Here is a 15,172-nt window from a genome sequence, read left to right on the forward strand (position 1 = left end):
TTGACTGATGCCAGTGTTAAAAGCGTAGTTCCTGCCTAGCTATATTGTGGAAATGTAGTGGGATGAGCTTTCCCCACACTGCATGGCTTGCAACAGAATGGCAGTCCCTCCACTCAAAGCAGCATAGAGATTATTCCCTCATGGTGCCGTAAAGGGGGTGTGAAGGGGTAGAGAGTAAGCAGAGCCATGGCTCTGCGGGAGCATGCTGCATCCCTTAAAAAGGGGTAGCAGTTGTGCACTTCCCTTACACATTGGGGAGCTCTGGAAGGCATGCAGAGAGCCTCCAGCGCTTCCCAGGGTCAGTGGGACGCTGCACTGCCCCCAACATGGGGCTGTGTCCAGTTGGCCCATACTAGCCCTAGATGTTTTGTTGGGCTTTCAATCCAAAACAACTAACAAAACAGCTGTGAGTTATGCCCAATAAATTTAATAACTGATACAAATTTGTAACTACAAAATACAAAGTAGACAGAAAAGTGACGGCATAAGAGTCAAAAGGAACAATGTTTGTTATGCAAAACAAAAGCAAAATACACTTAACAGCAGATAGGGATTCTGATATGACACACTTGGTCACATACAACGCTGCATTAGTAACAGTACACATAGATATTCATTATGCAGGATTTCTCACAACGGCTGCCTCTTAATCCTACACTCCATCCCAGATGACAAGTCAATTGGTGTTCTTCATTCTCTTACATAAATTCTTGTGCACACAACGTCATCGGCACCAAAAGTCTTGAAAAGAAACAGAAATCAATCAGCAGAGAGGTAATAGGCAAAAATTACATACAATTTTTCAGGAGTATGTTAATTTTACCATAGTAGCTAGTGGTATAGCAGACATTAAATTGTAGCTTTGCTGAAGCAAAGACGTAAGTTTTGAAAGGGTAATATACTGGAGGTGGTTCTCTTTCCCAGACACGATGAAGTTTGTCAGAGAGATAAATAGCCTGGAACCTCATAATTTTTCTACAGTTTCTTGGCATGCATTTGTGAATGGCAAGAGAAGTTGGAATGTACTAGGCTTTTATATTTGAAAACGGTCACAATCTTTGAATGGCTTTGTCTGAATTAAGGGTGTTTAGGGTGGGATTCAGATCAGATTGACTGCACGTACAAGACTGAGTGCTTAGCTGTCCAGTTCCTCAGCTGGTGTAAATCAGTGTAGCTCCAGTGAGATCAATGGAGCAATGCTAATTTACACCAGCTGAAGATCTGGTCCATATATACCACTATATATATAAAACCTGTAATTGTATAATGCTGCTGCAAGATGTTGACGTGACAGACCTACAGACTGAAATCCTCTTTTTCCAGCTATAGTGTAGACAGCATCAATGTGAGTATCCCCACACTGCTCTGACGGGGAGTCCTGACCCTGACCTGGAGCTTTCTCCTTTGGGAGTGAGAGGGTAGCTTAGTCTCCTTGCAATGCCCATTCGATCCTCGGCCCCTCTGCTGAGTCTACCAATAAACTTGCCAATTCTGCTGATGTTTTCTGACATGGACACTTATCGACTCGGAATCTGTCTGAGGCAAACTCATTCCCTGGAAATGAGCAGTTAAAGGATTCAACCAGTTCCCCACAGCCATATCATCCAGCATCGCGCACTAATACCCCACCGGATTTACCCCACTTTAACATGGCTTCCTGACAACATTTGCAAAAATATGCACACATGCCAGATAACTTAAGCAGGAGCTACGCCAGAAAAAGGAGTGTAGGAATGGTACCCCCGAGGAGTTTTATTGCTGTGATGTTTTTAAGCAATTTTATTTTGATTATAAGAGTTTTGAGGCAGGGATTGTCTTTTTATTATGTTTGTACAGTGCCCAACACAATGGAGGTTGGGCCTTTAGGTGCTACTAGAATAAAAATAATACTAATAGAAATAAAACAAAATAAAACTGACTTTGTGCACACATTCTCTGCAAGACGTAGGAGACAAAAGTCCTATAGACTTCTTCCCTAGCTACACATGCAAAGAGATCAAACACGTTTGCACAGGATTTAGAAGACTCATTGCTAATAGTCACCTATCAGGTGCCATTGACATGACCCTTCAAACAGAGCTAGACATTGTTCCTTTCCTGAAGAGCCAGTCTAGATTATGTGGTTTCTCAGATGCTATAGGAACGTGTTGCATTTTTTAGCTCTGATGTTTTATATTTTATAGGTAAAGTTCATATTTTTAAAACTTGTGTGCTTAAAGCTAGCCACCTAAATCCACAGTTGGACACCTAAATAAGCGGTCTGATTTCCAGCCCCTTTGAAAGTAGAGCTACTTATTTAGGTGCCTAAATGTGGATTTAAGTTGTTAACTTTAGGCACCCATGTTGGAAAATTTTGAAAAGCCTAAAAGTTTAGCATAGTAGCATTATTAGTGAAATGGCATTAAAACATATTGTTGAGCAGAGAAAGTTACGTGTTGGAGGGACATACTCATACTTTCTGCACTCCTTTTCTTTAAAGTTACACATGACTTTGCTTCACAGATACATGTTAAGGACATAGTTGTACACCTCATACATTGGTGAGCATCTAGTCTTGTGAGAAGTCCCATTAAAATCAACAGGACTGATCATATAAGTGGTCCCCTTCATAAGAATGGCACAATCAAGCCTTAAATCAATTTAACATTCCACTCTAAACTACCAAAAAACTCAGATCTTGAAGCCCTTCCCTACATGTAACGCCCATTGAGTTCTGCACACTGCTGGACCATGAGAACAGTTCCTAGACAGAGGAAAATAAACTTTAATGGAGACTCAGAAGAGTTCTGACTAGACTTCTGCACAATATAGATCCAGACCTGCAGCCACTTCATGAGCAGAACACCCATCAACTTCAATGGGAGATTCCATTGTTCAGGAAAGGCAGGACTCGGTCTCTCTGATTCCAGTTTATTATCTGAACTAAAATCAAACATCATGTTTGGGCACAGACCAGAATAAACCTTATAATGTATAAGACAGTAAAATATGTTATATAAACTGTATGTGCCAGCACTTGGCAGCTGGCAGGATCCTTGGAGCATTAGCCTCACTGCGGTGCTCTACATGCACAAAATGAAATGCCAGCAATTAGTTCTTGGGAATCTTGGCAAATTTGCTCAGCGATGTAAAATCCTTGTAATTTCTGAAGACCAACAATCAGCCTTGCTGAGCTGCAGCCACTGAACAAAAAATAAAAAATCATGGGAACATTGCTCTTTAATTCAGCCCATTTTTAAAGGTCTGCTTAAAAAAGTTACATGCTAAAAATATAAACAACCAGCTTGCATGAAATTTAATTTATCAAATGCAACTGAGGGAAATAAACCCTTCAGCTACTGTGGAATCCTTCACTTTCTAACTGAAATGGCTAGATAGAAAGAGGCTTAAATTTAGGCACAGATTCAGATTGAGGGATTGTAATCTCACAACCCCCTGCCCTAAAATTCATTGGATTTAGGGATGGGGAGTGGTTTGAGGAGACAGGAGAGTCTCTCCATCTGAATCTGCCCCTAAGGTTTTGGTTCTAGTTTGGAAGAGATGTGGAAGAAATCTCATCAGCACAGCAGATCTCATAAGAATGCCATTATGCAAGGGGGTAGAAATCGAGACAGACAGTCCAGCCTGTCTCGGGCTGAAATCTCCAAAAAGCATCTTGGAAGAGTCCAGCACTGTCGAATCTGAAACCAATGCTAATGACAAGGGTGGGATTTTCAAAAGGGCCCACCTGAACATGGCACCTAACACCCATTGTAATCAATGGGAACCGGGCACACAATTCCCTTAGATGTTTTTGATATTCCCATCCTTTCTCATAAGCTTCAAACTGAATTTTCATCTAAAACTTAATCTGGATCCAAATCCAAATAATTGCCTTTTAACCAGTCTCTTGCTTCTGTCTAGCAAGTACAAATTTAAAGGAGAGCTATCCTGTGAAACATAGGAATCCAGGAATCAGCTCTGTCTAGACATAACAGCATAATGGGTGGAATTCAAGACTTTGTTTATATTAATATATTCTGCCACTGGCTCACTGTATAACCTTCAAACAGTCACGAGCCTTTTTCTGTCTCATTTTCCCCATCTGTACAATAGGGATAAAACTCACCTTACAAGGGTGCAGTGAGGCTGAATGTTTGTAAAGTGCTGGGGGAGGTGCTGTATCTAAGTGTACATTATTATAGTGTCTTAAATTATTTATTTCAGAAATTACAACATAGCCCCGCCAGCCAATCAGATGGAATGGCCAATCAGGCAGCCTGCTGCTGGCCAGCTCTAGTGATGAGGCTGCTTGGAGCCTGGCTCTGCTGCAGGCCCTGATTCCTGGCAGAATGAGATAATCCATCAATTCACACTCTGCAATTTCACCCAGGACCTGATCCAGTGCACATCAAAGTCCATGAACGGGCTCCCATTGACATCAGTGGACATTAGCTCAGGTCCCCAGTACTTGAATAGAGAGACTTCCACAGGTTTTTCATAGATTCCAAGGCCAGAAGGGACCATTGTACTCATTTAGTCTGACCTCCTGCATAACGTGGGCTGTAGAACGTCCCCAGCACAATTCCTGTTTGAACTAGAGCATATCTTTTATAAAACATTCAATTTTGATTTAAAAATTGCCAGTGATGGAGGTTCCAGCACAGCCATTAGTAGATTGTTCTAATGGTTAATTACTCCCACAGTTAAAAATATATAGCTTATTTACGATCTGAATTTGTCTAGCTTCAACTTCCAACCACTGGATCTTGTTATACCTTTGATAATGGGCTCTTCCCTCTAGCAAACAAATAGTTTTCCCCAAGAAGGTACTTACAGACTGTGATCACATCACCCCATAATCTTCTCTTTGTTAAGATAAATAGATTGAGCTCCTGGAGTCTATGACTGTGTCACTAACATTAGTTTCTAATCCTTCGATCATTTTTGTGGCTCTTCTCTGAACCCTCTCCAATTTAGTGACGTCCTTTTTGAACTGTGGACACCAGAACTGGACATAGTATTCCAGCAGAGGCTACACCAGTGCCAAATACAAAGATAAAATAACTTCTCTACTCCTACTCAAGATTCCCCTGTTTATGCATCCAAGGATCACATGAGCCCTTTTGACCTGAGCATCACACTGCGAGCTCAAGTTCAGCTGATTATCCACCATGACCTCCAAATATTTTTCAGAGCCACTGCTTCCCAAGACAGAGTCCCCTGCCTTGTAAGTATGACCTACATTCTTTGTTCCTAGATATATGCATCTACACTCACCTGTATTAAAAGATATATTATTTGCTTGTGACCAGCTTATCAAGTGAGTCAGATTGCTCTGTACCAGTGACCTGTCCTCTTTACGATTTATAGTGCCCATCAAAGTCAATGCTCAGCACCTCTCAAAATCAGGCCACTTATTTGGGTGCCTAAGTTTAGAATACCCAAGTCTGAAAATTGTTGGCTTGTCCAATGTCACACAGGAAGTGACAAAGGCAAGGATAGAAGCCAGATCTCCTGACTTGCAGTCCAATGGTCTATCCAATGGACAACTCTATCTCCTAACTTATATGACTAAATACCTATATCAGTCAGTCAGCTGTATTACAAATGGTATTACAACAGGATGCATATTCAAATAATGCTTTAGGTATCTCCAGTACTTAAACATGGATGGGTACTGGATTCTGGGCTTGATCTTGCTTTTATTGAGGTGAATGGCAAAACCCGCATTGACTTCAGTGGGAGAAGCAATGTTTAATTTGTAATGAAAGAGGTGCTGGGGCTAAAGCAATCTTTTTTACTTTCATAACTGATGCAGCAATCCCAGAGTTGCCGGAGCTATGAACTGCCAAGCCTAGAGGTTGGGGCTCAGCACTGGCAAGCCCCAGCAAAAATTAAGCCCTGGGGAGCAGACGCTCCACTTGATTACTTAAGATCAGACTTTTTTAAAATATAGGAAGCATTAAACCTTTAAGTGGTTTAATTCCAAGGCTTAAACCCACACAGACACACTTTGGCACTCAGCTGTGTGATCTCTCTCCAATCTGGGTTGGACCATCTTACCTGCCATGTTTAATTTCAGAATCCAGAAATATCATTTAAAAAATGTTCAATCATTCATCTATGCTTCACAGTTCACCAGTTTTAATCAACTATAGCATGAATTTTCCAGGGAGAGGAAGGGGAATAGAAACCATGCTTCAGACCCCTCAAACTTCTGATCTTTGACCCTTGCTAAAATTGATTCTGAGAACCCCTGTGTGACATGTGAACTGTGCAAAATTTGGTTTGAAGCTGTTTTTTAAAGCCATGCTTCAGAAATCATCTACTATACAGCATTTGTGATATAGATAAGGGGCTGAGCAATCATGAAAGAAGCAACACAGAAAAGATAGAAGATAAATTATTCTAATTTGAACAGCTAATATTTGAAGGCAGCAACCTTTAATTCTGGGTAAGAGCAGACCCTTTGTCCCTCCTAATTTGCATGAGTGATTGACAGCTCATTAAGGTCACAGAAAAGCGCAATAACAGCAAAAAACAATAGACTCACAATTAGGAAGTAAGGAAAAAAGACCTTATTTTAAAATAACCTCAACCATAAATCTTCATTTTTAGACCTGTACATGAAATACATATGCTGGGTCAGACTCTGGTCCTGATTACACTGATATAAATTCAAAATAACTCTAGTGAATAGTGTTCTCGTGTAAATAAGATCAGAATCTGGCCCTGTATCTGTAGTCTAATTTAAAGTTAAGGATAGTTAAGGATACTCTCAAGGTAAGAAATCTGAACTTTGACAAGTTCCCTCCTCACCTCCTTTTTTGTTTGCACATCCCATGTAATCCTTCATATCCATTTTTATTCAAAAGTATTTAAAATCCAAGTTTTCAATACTTAAAAAACCCAAAACCAAAGAACCCCCCGCCCATGCTAATATTTCTGAGAAACCCTGTACTAATAAGTCTGTGATATAGAATAATAATGCTATTAAATATGAAGGCTCCATTGCCACATTTCCAATGGGATTACTATAAATAATACTGGAGAAAGCATCTTTTAAAAAAGAGTTTTGAAGTGTTAACGTGACCTTTTGCAAAACAGGGGGTTGATCCTGCCTTCATAGACCATCAGGCCTTAGACGAACAAGATTTATTCTTGACGTACCAATAACACCTTTCCCAAGTTAAGATGAACAAAGAGCAAAGATGATTTTTGGGAAGACAAAACACAGATGTAAAAAAAAAATTCACCTTGGTGTGAAATGTATGATGCTATACCTGAAAAAACTCAGAACTGTCTCTTCTCAAAGGATCAGGCACCAGCCCTGCATGGCTTATACAGTACAGCACAGGTTCTGCTCCATGCATGGCAGCTATCCCAGCTGCAGAGACCCCCAAGGCGCACAGGAATGGGGCTCCCTCCAGCTCTGCTAGAAGGGAGCTGGGATAAACTGACTAGGGAGCTATGGGAAGGATTGCAGGAGAAGGGGGTGTTGAAGAGGAGGAAGGCCTGAGAAGAAGGTTGGAGCTGGGAAACATTAAGCTTTAAACCGCTGCTTGCAGAAAATTGCACCAGGGCGAATTTCAGCTCCCAGTCATTATGGTTCAAGCAAAAACCTTCAAGAGAGAAAGCCTTTTTAAATCAAGATTGGATATTTTTCTAAAAAATATGCTCTAATTCAGTGGTTTTCAACCTGGGGTCTGCGGACCCCTGGGGGCCTGCAGACTATGTCTAAGATTTCCAAAGGGGTCCGCACCTCCATTTGAAAATTTTTAGGGGTCTACAAATGAAAAAAGGTTGAAAACCACTGCTCTAGTTGAAACAGGAATTAATTCTGGGAAGTCCTATGGCCTCTGGTTATAGAGGAGGTTAGACTAGCTGAGTACAATGGTTCCTTCTAGCCTTATATTCTATGAGTCCATATTGTGTTTCTTAACCTCATTCTCCTTTCCCAGTTGGGTCAGTTTGTGTCGTGGCTGCAGAAGGTGACAGCATTACAATTGGATCTCCTGCTTGTACTGTAAGAGTTGGCCTTGGTTTTGCAAACGCCTCGTGAGTAGGTTGCTTAGATGACAAAATCCAAAAATGCTTTGTTAGAGAGTTGGAAAAATGACAGCTAGAAATAAATTCTGTTTGTATCAGTTAAAAAAAAGGAAAAAAAAGGTTTGAAACGGAGGGTAGAACTCCCTGCTTCCTAAGCTATCTGGGTAACATAAAGGCTTACTAGAGTTGAACAAATAGAAGGATCTGGATATTCATATTTATGGAAACCAGTGTGATTTCACTAATAACATCCACCCCATTCCTAGAAACACTGTTCCTCACTATCTGAAATAACAACTTTAACATTCTAAAAGCTTCTTGTCTACACAGGGTCAGATCTGTTGTTGTTGTTTTTTTCCCTTTCAGATGAAATCTTAAAAAACAGAGCTCCTGTCTGGATTACATGAAGGTTAGATTGTATTGATATCTTTCGTAAGAGCAGAGGTATGCCCCAGTGTTCTGGACTAAAAATCCTCTCCCCATTGTTGTATGTGCTATAAGTCAGTTGACTGCCTCCATCCCGGACAGCATGTCCTCCAGACACTCTATTCCCTGGCTGAGGTACTGTTCTGTCTATCTAAGATACTTATATAGTCCCCATCACTGTAGTATCTGAGTACCTTACAATCTTTAATGTCTATATCCTCACAGCACTCCTGTGAGATAGGGCACTGCTATTAGCCCCATTTTACAGATAGCGAACTGAGGCATAGAGAGGCTAATTGATTTGCCCATGGCTGCACAGGATCTCTGTGTCAGAGCAAGAACTGACCTTGGATCTCCCACAGCGGAGACTAGTGCTCTAACCACTGGACCATCCTTGGGATAGCTTACTGGATTTACCCAGAATGCACTGATACAAACAGGCAATGCAGTGACTCTGGATGTGCAAACTGCTGTTGTGGGGGAAAGGCTACTGTGTGGGCACAAGTTTAATTGTGATATTTGTAATCAAGTTAAAGTGACCACGTCTCTAGCCAGTTACAGATCACAGCTGCAGTTGTAGCAGGGCTGGGCACTGAGGTGAGATTCAGAGAAGCGATATCAGTACCAAGATGACAACTGTAGGAGAAGTAAATAGACTGAATGTGACTGAGGGTACATCTACACCGTACTGCAAGGGTGGAAGGTCCCAGGGCTCAGGCTCGAGCCCAAGCTTGAACATTTACACAGCAATTTTTAACCCCAGAGCCTGAGCCCCGCGAATCCAAGTCAGCTGACCTAGTCCAGTTGTGGCTGTGCCACGGGTCTTTGATGTATCCTATGTAGATGTATCCTCACTGGCTCAGGTGGAGGGATCCAGTTCCAGATACATGAGGCAGAACTGCTGACCTGCTTCTGCCTGAGTGTGGAGTGTTATGTAGGAGTGGACAGAGGGAACACAAGGACTGAAGAAGCAGATTGATTGGAGCTGGACATAGTTGAGCTCAGACATAAGAAAGAGCGATTCCAGGAATCTTGAAAACAGAGGCCAATTCTGAATGGAGTTCAGAGATGACCTGGGAGTCAGAGGTGATAGAGGATGTGGTGACATGTTCCTACTTATCGGAGGGAGGTTATATAGTGCTAACAGTATGCCAGGCACTCCTTTGTCATATACCATGTGATAAGAAGCATGTAATAACACATGTACCAAAAAAAGGAGAAGGAAAAGGATATATTTCCAGGTAAATCAAAGCAGGCAGTTCTCCAGAAATTAGGTCAAATTCTCTGCTCTCACTTGCGTTGATTAAATCTGCAATTACAACTGAAATTACTGGAGTTACTCTGCATGTATAGAATTGGATTTAGCCCATTATGGTTATTTTACCACTAAGTGTTTAGAGGCAGCTAAAACAGAAGAACATGATATAATTTGGTAAGTTATCTGAGAACAATGATTTAAAAAAGCCATTGTGTGTGAATTTCTCTAAAGAGGGTTAGGAGCATCCTGGCCTTTCAAATGCATTTAATATAAAGCAGCGTGTTTCACAATAATTAATGGAAAAAAGTAACAGTCCGATTACATAGCAACAAAACCTATTAGTACAATGTATGCACTGGAAGGGTGAAAGGGTCTTACCAAAATCAGCTCATCGTTAGCTAATTCCCGAGTCCAATATGTTTTCGGACCCTCTCCCCCAATAAGAGTTTGTTTGCAATAGATCTTGTTTTCATTCTCCCAAGTGGCTAAACTCTGCAGGCAAGAAAACCATTAGTAACATTAATTATATTCCCTGGCAGCATGAGGGAGAGACACAACAATGAACACTACAGAGAATAATTGCTGCAGTAAAAGAGCAACACATGGTAGATAATAGCAAGGGAGAAAGGCATATCAACAGAAAGCAGTAAAATCAAAACAAAGGTTGGGGATGGATGTTTTGGAGATATATACATATAATTAACAAGAATAATTTCAAATATGACTTCTCAAAGTAACTCTGTGTTTATTTCCGTGCATCCAAATTAAGAAGTCCTTTAATTCTCATAAAAATTTTAATGGTGAGAACTGAGAAGCTTCATTTATTAACATGTAATAACTTAGCATCTTTGTAAAGATCTGGAATGAGCTGACATGTTATTTACCACCGCATGGCATAAAAGCAGCTAGAATCAAATGTAACATTTTGGAATAATAAATAATGCAGTACTTGCCACTTGTAATCTTTATTCTATATGGCACTGTTCCAGGTTACTTGTATGTTTAACATACGGTTCTAACAAGCAGGGTACACAGCAACTAAATTAAAGTAGTTGCACTAGAATTTGGATATTTTGGGGGCTTTTAAAAATTAGTATGGGGGAGGGTCTGAAAACTGAAATACACTAGGACATTTTTTCAGAGCACTTGAAATTATTACTATAAAGCTATTTTGAGGTGAGAAATCATGGCATTTCATACTGTTTAACAAGCAGGCAAGCACAGGTTCTCCACTGCTTTTCCTCCTAGTGTTGAATTATTATTCCACAATGCAGTGGAACAGCTGTGCAGAAGGATGCCCCATAATGAATATACAAGTAATCGCTTTACAGCTAGCACATGGGAGATATTCATTAGTCTGTGATGATAAAAAAATTAAAGTCAACATTTCCTTGACTTTCCAAAGGAAAAAAGCTTTTCTTTTATATAAAAATTCGCTAATTCCTTTATATAAAAAACAATGATTCTTTCAAAATTATAGCCTTTTAAAACCAATATGGCAGAGTTATACATGTTATGCTTTTCATTCCAACTATTCTGAATCCTTATTTGTTTGTGTGAAAAATAGATCAAGTCAGACTGCAGAATAAGACCCTCTTTTCCTGTAAAGTGTTTCAGAATCTATAAACATTCAGCTATTTTGTCAGGTATTGCAAACTATATTATGATGTTATTTTTCTGTCAATTTCTGTATTATAGCCACAGCTCAATTTTCTATTGAGTTCAGCAATATAGTTTACTCATATAATTTCACACATGGAAAACATTTTACTGAAAACTACATTTTAAAAATTTGCCCACTTTCAAAGCAATAATTATTGTTTTTCCATATGTAGCAATAAAACTTTCATTTAAAATGGAGTCAAATATTTGTGTGTTCTGGATGATCAAATTCCATTTTACTTGCACCAAGAGAAAGAAATTAACAAAACCAGTGAGATATTTCTTGATAGCTTTGTTCATCCTAGAGATTCAATGGGAGTTGCGGGCGCTCAAGATCTCCCAGGATCAAGCTCCCAGTTACACCAGTTTAAATCCATAGTAATTGTACTAAACTTGATGAAGTTACTCTAGGTTTACATCAATGCAAATGAACTCAGAAGTTGGTCCTGGGATGATCAGAAATATTTTGCTACTATTTTGCCTTTTTAAAATATTACTTTTGGGGGGGGCTAGATTCTGATATCCTTTACTTGCACTGAGTTGCATCTTACTTTGAAAGTAGTTCCATTGATATCAATGATGCTACTCACACTGAGTAGCACTTTCATTGATGAGTAGTGTCATTGACATCAGTGGAACTACTTAGGAAACAAGATTCTACTCAGTGAGAGTAAAGGACATCAGAACCTGGTCCTGTGTGAACTTTTTTCATACAACCCCCTCCTGCCACCACAGAGGTACCAATTCTCTATTTCCTTATGTCTTGTGTATTCATATAAGTGTAAATTGGATGTAAGCTGCAACTAAATCAGAATGTAGTATTACACACCCACTTTGCACAAGTGTAAATGACTATACAAGGTACAAAGCAATGGAAACATCAGGCCCAGAGTTTCTCATCAGAGTAAAGTGTAATAACCAAACCAAAACAAACAGATGAGGCATCTCAAAGATAACGCTGAACAAAGAAAGTGGTGTAATAACAATTGACAGCCATTGAAGTTTACATAAAATTAAGCATCACGATACAATATTAGATCAAAGATACAAGCAATTAATATCTATGCAAAAAATTAAGATATATATTTGAACTATGATAAAAGAATGTCAGGAAAAAGCTAAAAATATTCTGCAATTCTTATTTGAGACCTAGCCTGTTTTGTTTTAGGATAAAAGTTATGAGCAAGTTTGTGCCACTAAATCGTGCACAGCACTCAAGGCAGAGATCTCAGTTGCTCATCCACAGTGTGTTGTTATGGTAACAGACAGACATCAAGAAATCTCTTTCACCACTAGGGACATGTTAAAATAGAGAGAAGGAAAAGCAATCAGAAAAATTTCTGCATGCAAGGGTTAGGGAGAAGAATTGTGTAAAATCATCTTGAGCTCTTACTTCAGGACCTGATATTTTTTGCTGCTTTTAAGTTTAAACTGCCCTCCCTGAGGAACAATGCCAGATTGAGGCCAAAAGCCAAACAGTTCAGATTAGGGATGGAGGAGGCAGAGAAGACCGAGTAAAGGAGTAAATCGGCAATGCCATTGTCTTGAGCCAGTGGAAATGTATTTATCTGCCGCATATAAAAATTACCGAGATCTCAGATAAATCCACCCTGGGAGAGCAAAGGGCTTTTCCTAGGACACAGGGGAAGCTGTCTCGTTGCTGGATCATACCTCTGGTCTGTTGTGTTCTGTTCAGACTCTTACTCCACTCCCATTACCAGGGTAGGTGAGTGGGGTTCTGCTGGGAAAACAACATCAGCCAAGGCTACACACACACACACACACACACACACACGTTCTGCTGGGAAAACACCATCAGCCAAGGCTACACACACACACACACACACACACACACACAGTTCTCCCTCGCCCTTACCCTGCATTTTCTGCCATCCACAGTCTCCTCTTCGAAGCTCTCCCCTACTTTGAAGTTGATCTCAGTGGTGCGGACGCTGGTGGACGTTTTGATGTAGAACTGGTCCCCATCCTGGCGGATCTCCACATGCGGTTTGGAGGCGGCTGTCACCGCCACTTTCCTGAGCATCGCATTGACACCTGGGCAGAGGGGGAGACCAGGAAGCAGAGCATTAACCTAACCGTGCGCCTCCAGCACCGCTCACCCCGCTGCGGTACGGCATGGTGCACTGTTAACCGCTCTAGCGCTGTTACTAAGAGCATTGCATTTAGTAGCGGGATCGCTAGTGAAACGGTGGCCCTATTAATTATGAACGTGGCATTAATCACTGGGACGAATAGGTCTGCCCCGGCTCCTTGGGTTCAGGAATGTGACGGCGTTTAGCAGCAGGGTTGGCAGGAGTGGCTTGGCGTTTGGCACAGCCCCGCAGGTGCGTTAATCACTCCGACCCCGGACAGGTTGGCACGGCCCATGCCTGGGGCGCGAGGCTGGGCGGAGCGGCTCGGCATGTGCCGGGCGGGCTGGCAGCCACCTGCTGGCGGCACGTCTCTTCCCAGGCTAGCACCTCTGACGGCCGCTCCGTGCGGCGAGGTCTCCGCAGCCCCGGGCCCCGCGGCTGCGGGGAGAAGGCAGCCGGCACGCGGGGCCGCGCCACGCGGCTGCAGACTGGCTGACTTGGCTGCTAACTCCCCGGCGCAGCGGGCTGCGTCCCTGTCCCGCCGGCGCAGCCCCCAGCCCGTGTCCCGGCTGCCGGCGCCGGGCAGACGCGCGCCCCGCCCGCTCCTTACCCAGCGCTTTCAGGAGCTCGTCGAAGTTCTCGCTGGTCTTCATTTTCCAGGTGCCGGCGAAGTTGGGCATGTCGGAGGCGGCGGGGCGTGCGCGGCGGCGGGGCAGGAGGGAGCGACCCGGGCTCTGGCTGCTCTCAGCTCCGGCACTTTGTGAGCGGAGCGGGCTGAAGCGCTGGCTGTGTGAGTCACTCCCCTCCCCCACTTCCACCTCTCCTCCCGTGGGACTCGGCAGCATCCATCCATCCATCAGCCCGCCCTGCCTTCAGCCAGCGAGCCACCTCCTGGGGCTCCCCAAAGGGAGACCCCAACTGTCACTCGCCCTGCAGCTGGGAGCCAGCTAGAGATTCACCAGCTACTGAAAGGAGCAAGAGGCAGAGGGGGATCCGCAGAGGAACAGTGCCCAGGATGGACTTTAACTGGGGCATTGTCCAGGGAGGCAGGCAGGGTATAGCCAGAATGACACACTACTTCCTCCAGTGCCAGCTCCTCAGCCTCCCAAAGGGGGAAAGGTCCCTTTATAATCCTGCAATCTTGCAGGCACATGGGCCAAACACATGCTGGTGTAAGGGGATGAACCTGACCAAATATTTCTCGTCCAGAAAACCTAGACATGGAAATGGGCCTTGACTCAGAAATGAAGCTAATTACAAACAAACAAGGAAAGGGTGAAACACACCTCAGAAAAACCCAAACACCAAACACAAACCAATTTTCCCCGTTTTTTTGTTTCAGTGAGAACTAAAGAAATTCAGTTTCAGTTCAAAACAAACAGACAATTTCTTTTTCCAGATTTTTCAGTTGGTCCCTAAACTGAAAAAATCCATTATTCCCTCCGGTCTAAATAAATCCCCATCCCATCCATGAGACTACATACAATCAAGCATCAAATCACTCTTACTCACCTAGGGTAAGTTAGCCTAGGGTAGTAACAGAAATTAATCCACTACTCACTGCCAAAATGTCTCCCCTTCCCATGTGTCTTCATGCAGTTTTGGAAACGGCAGGGCAGGATCTGAAGAACTGGAAATTATTCCAGCTGCATCAGAAACTGCAGCGCCCATTGCAGAATCACACATTTTGAAAAAGCATCAC

General features: G+C 42.3%; 1 protein-coding gene across 1 annotated transcript; it reads right to left on the bottom strand.

Annotated features, from left to right (window-relative positions):
- Window positions 1–407: 407 nt before the first annotated feature.
- On the bottom strand, window positions 408–14,399 carry CRABP1 (cellular retinoic acid binding protein 1). The gene is made up of 4 exons (XM_007068351.4): window positions 14,081–14,399; window positions 13,254–13,432; window positions 10,094–10,207; window positions 408–741 (listed from the first exon to the last, which is right to left on the bottom strand). The coding sequence occupies exons 1-4, from the start codon at window positions 14,325–14,327 to the stop codon at window positions 691–693; spliced, it is 591 nt and encodes a 196-aa protein (XP_007068413.4). The 5' UTR covers window positions 14,328–14,399; the 3' UTR covers window positions 408–690.
- Between the last annotated feature and the right edge of the window lie 773 nt (window positions 14,400–15,172).

Source organism: Chelonia mydas, chromosome 10, assembly GCF_015237465.2.
Source record: "Chelonia mydas isolate rCheMyd1 chromosome 10, rCheMyd1.pri.v2, whole genome shotgun sequence".
In the NCBI taxonomy this organism is placed as follows: domain Eukaryota; kingdom Metazoa; phylum Chordata; order Testudines; family Cheloniidae; genus Chelonia; species Chelonia mydas.

What these genes read in the sequence shown, in the direction of transcription:
- CRABP1 (XM_007068351.4), bottom strand. Translation starts at nt 14,327, where the DNA reads ATGGATGGATGGATGCTGCCGAGTCCCACGGGAGGAGAGGTGGAAGTG. An exon ending in CGAGCTCCTGAAAGCGCTGG is followed by an intron (nt 13,433 to 14,080) that starts GTAAGGAGCGGG and finishes CCCTCTGCCCAG; the next exon opens with GTGTCAATGCGATGCTCAGG. An exon ending in TGGATGGCAGAAAATGCAGG is followed by an intron (nt 10,208 to 13,253) that starts GTAAGGGCGAGG and finishes TCTTGCCTGCAG; the next exon opens with AGTTTAGCCACTTGGGAGAA.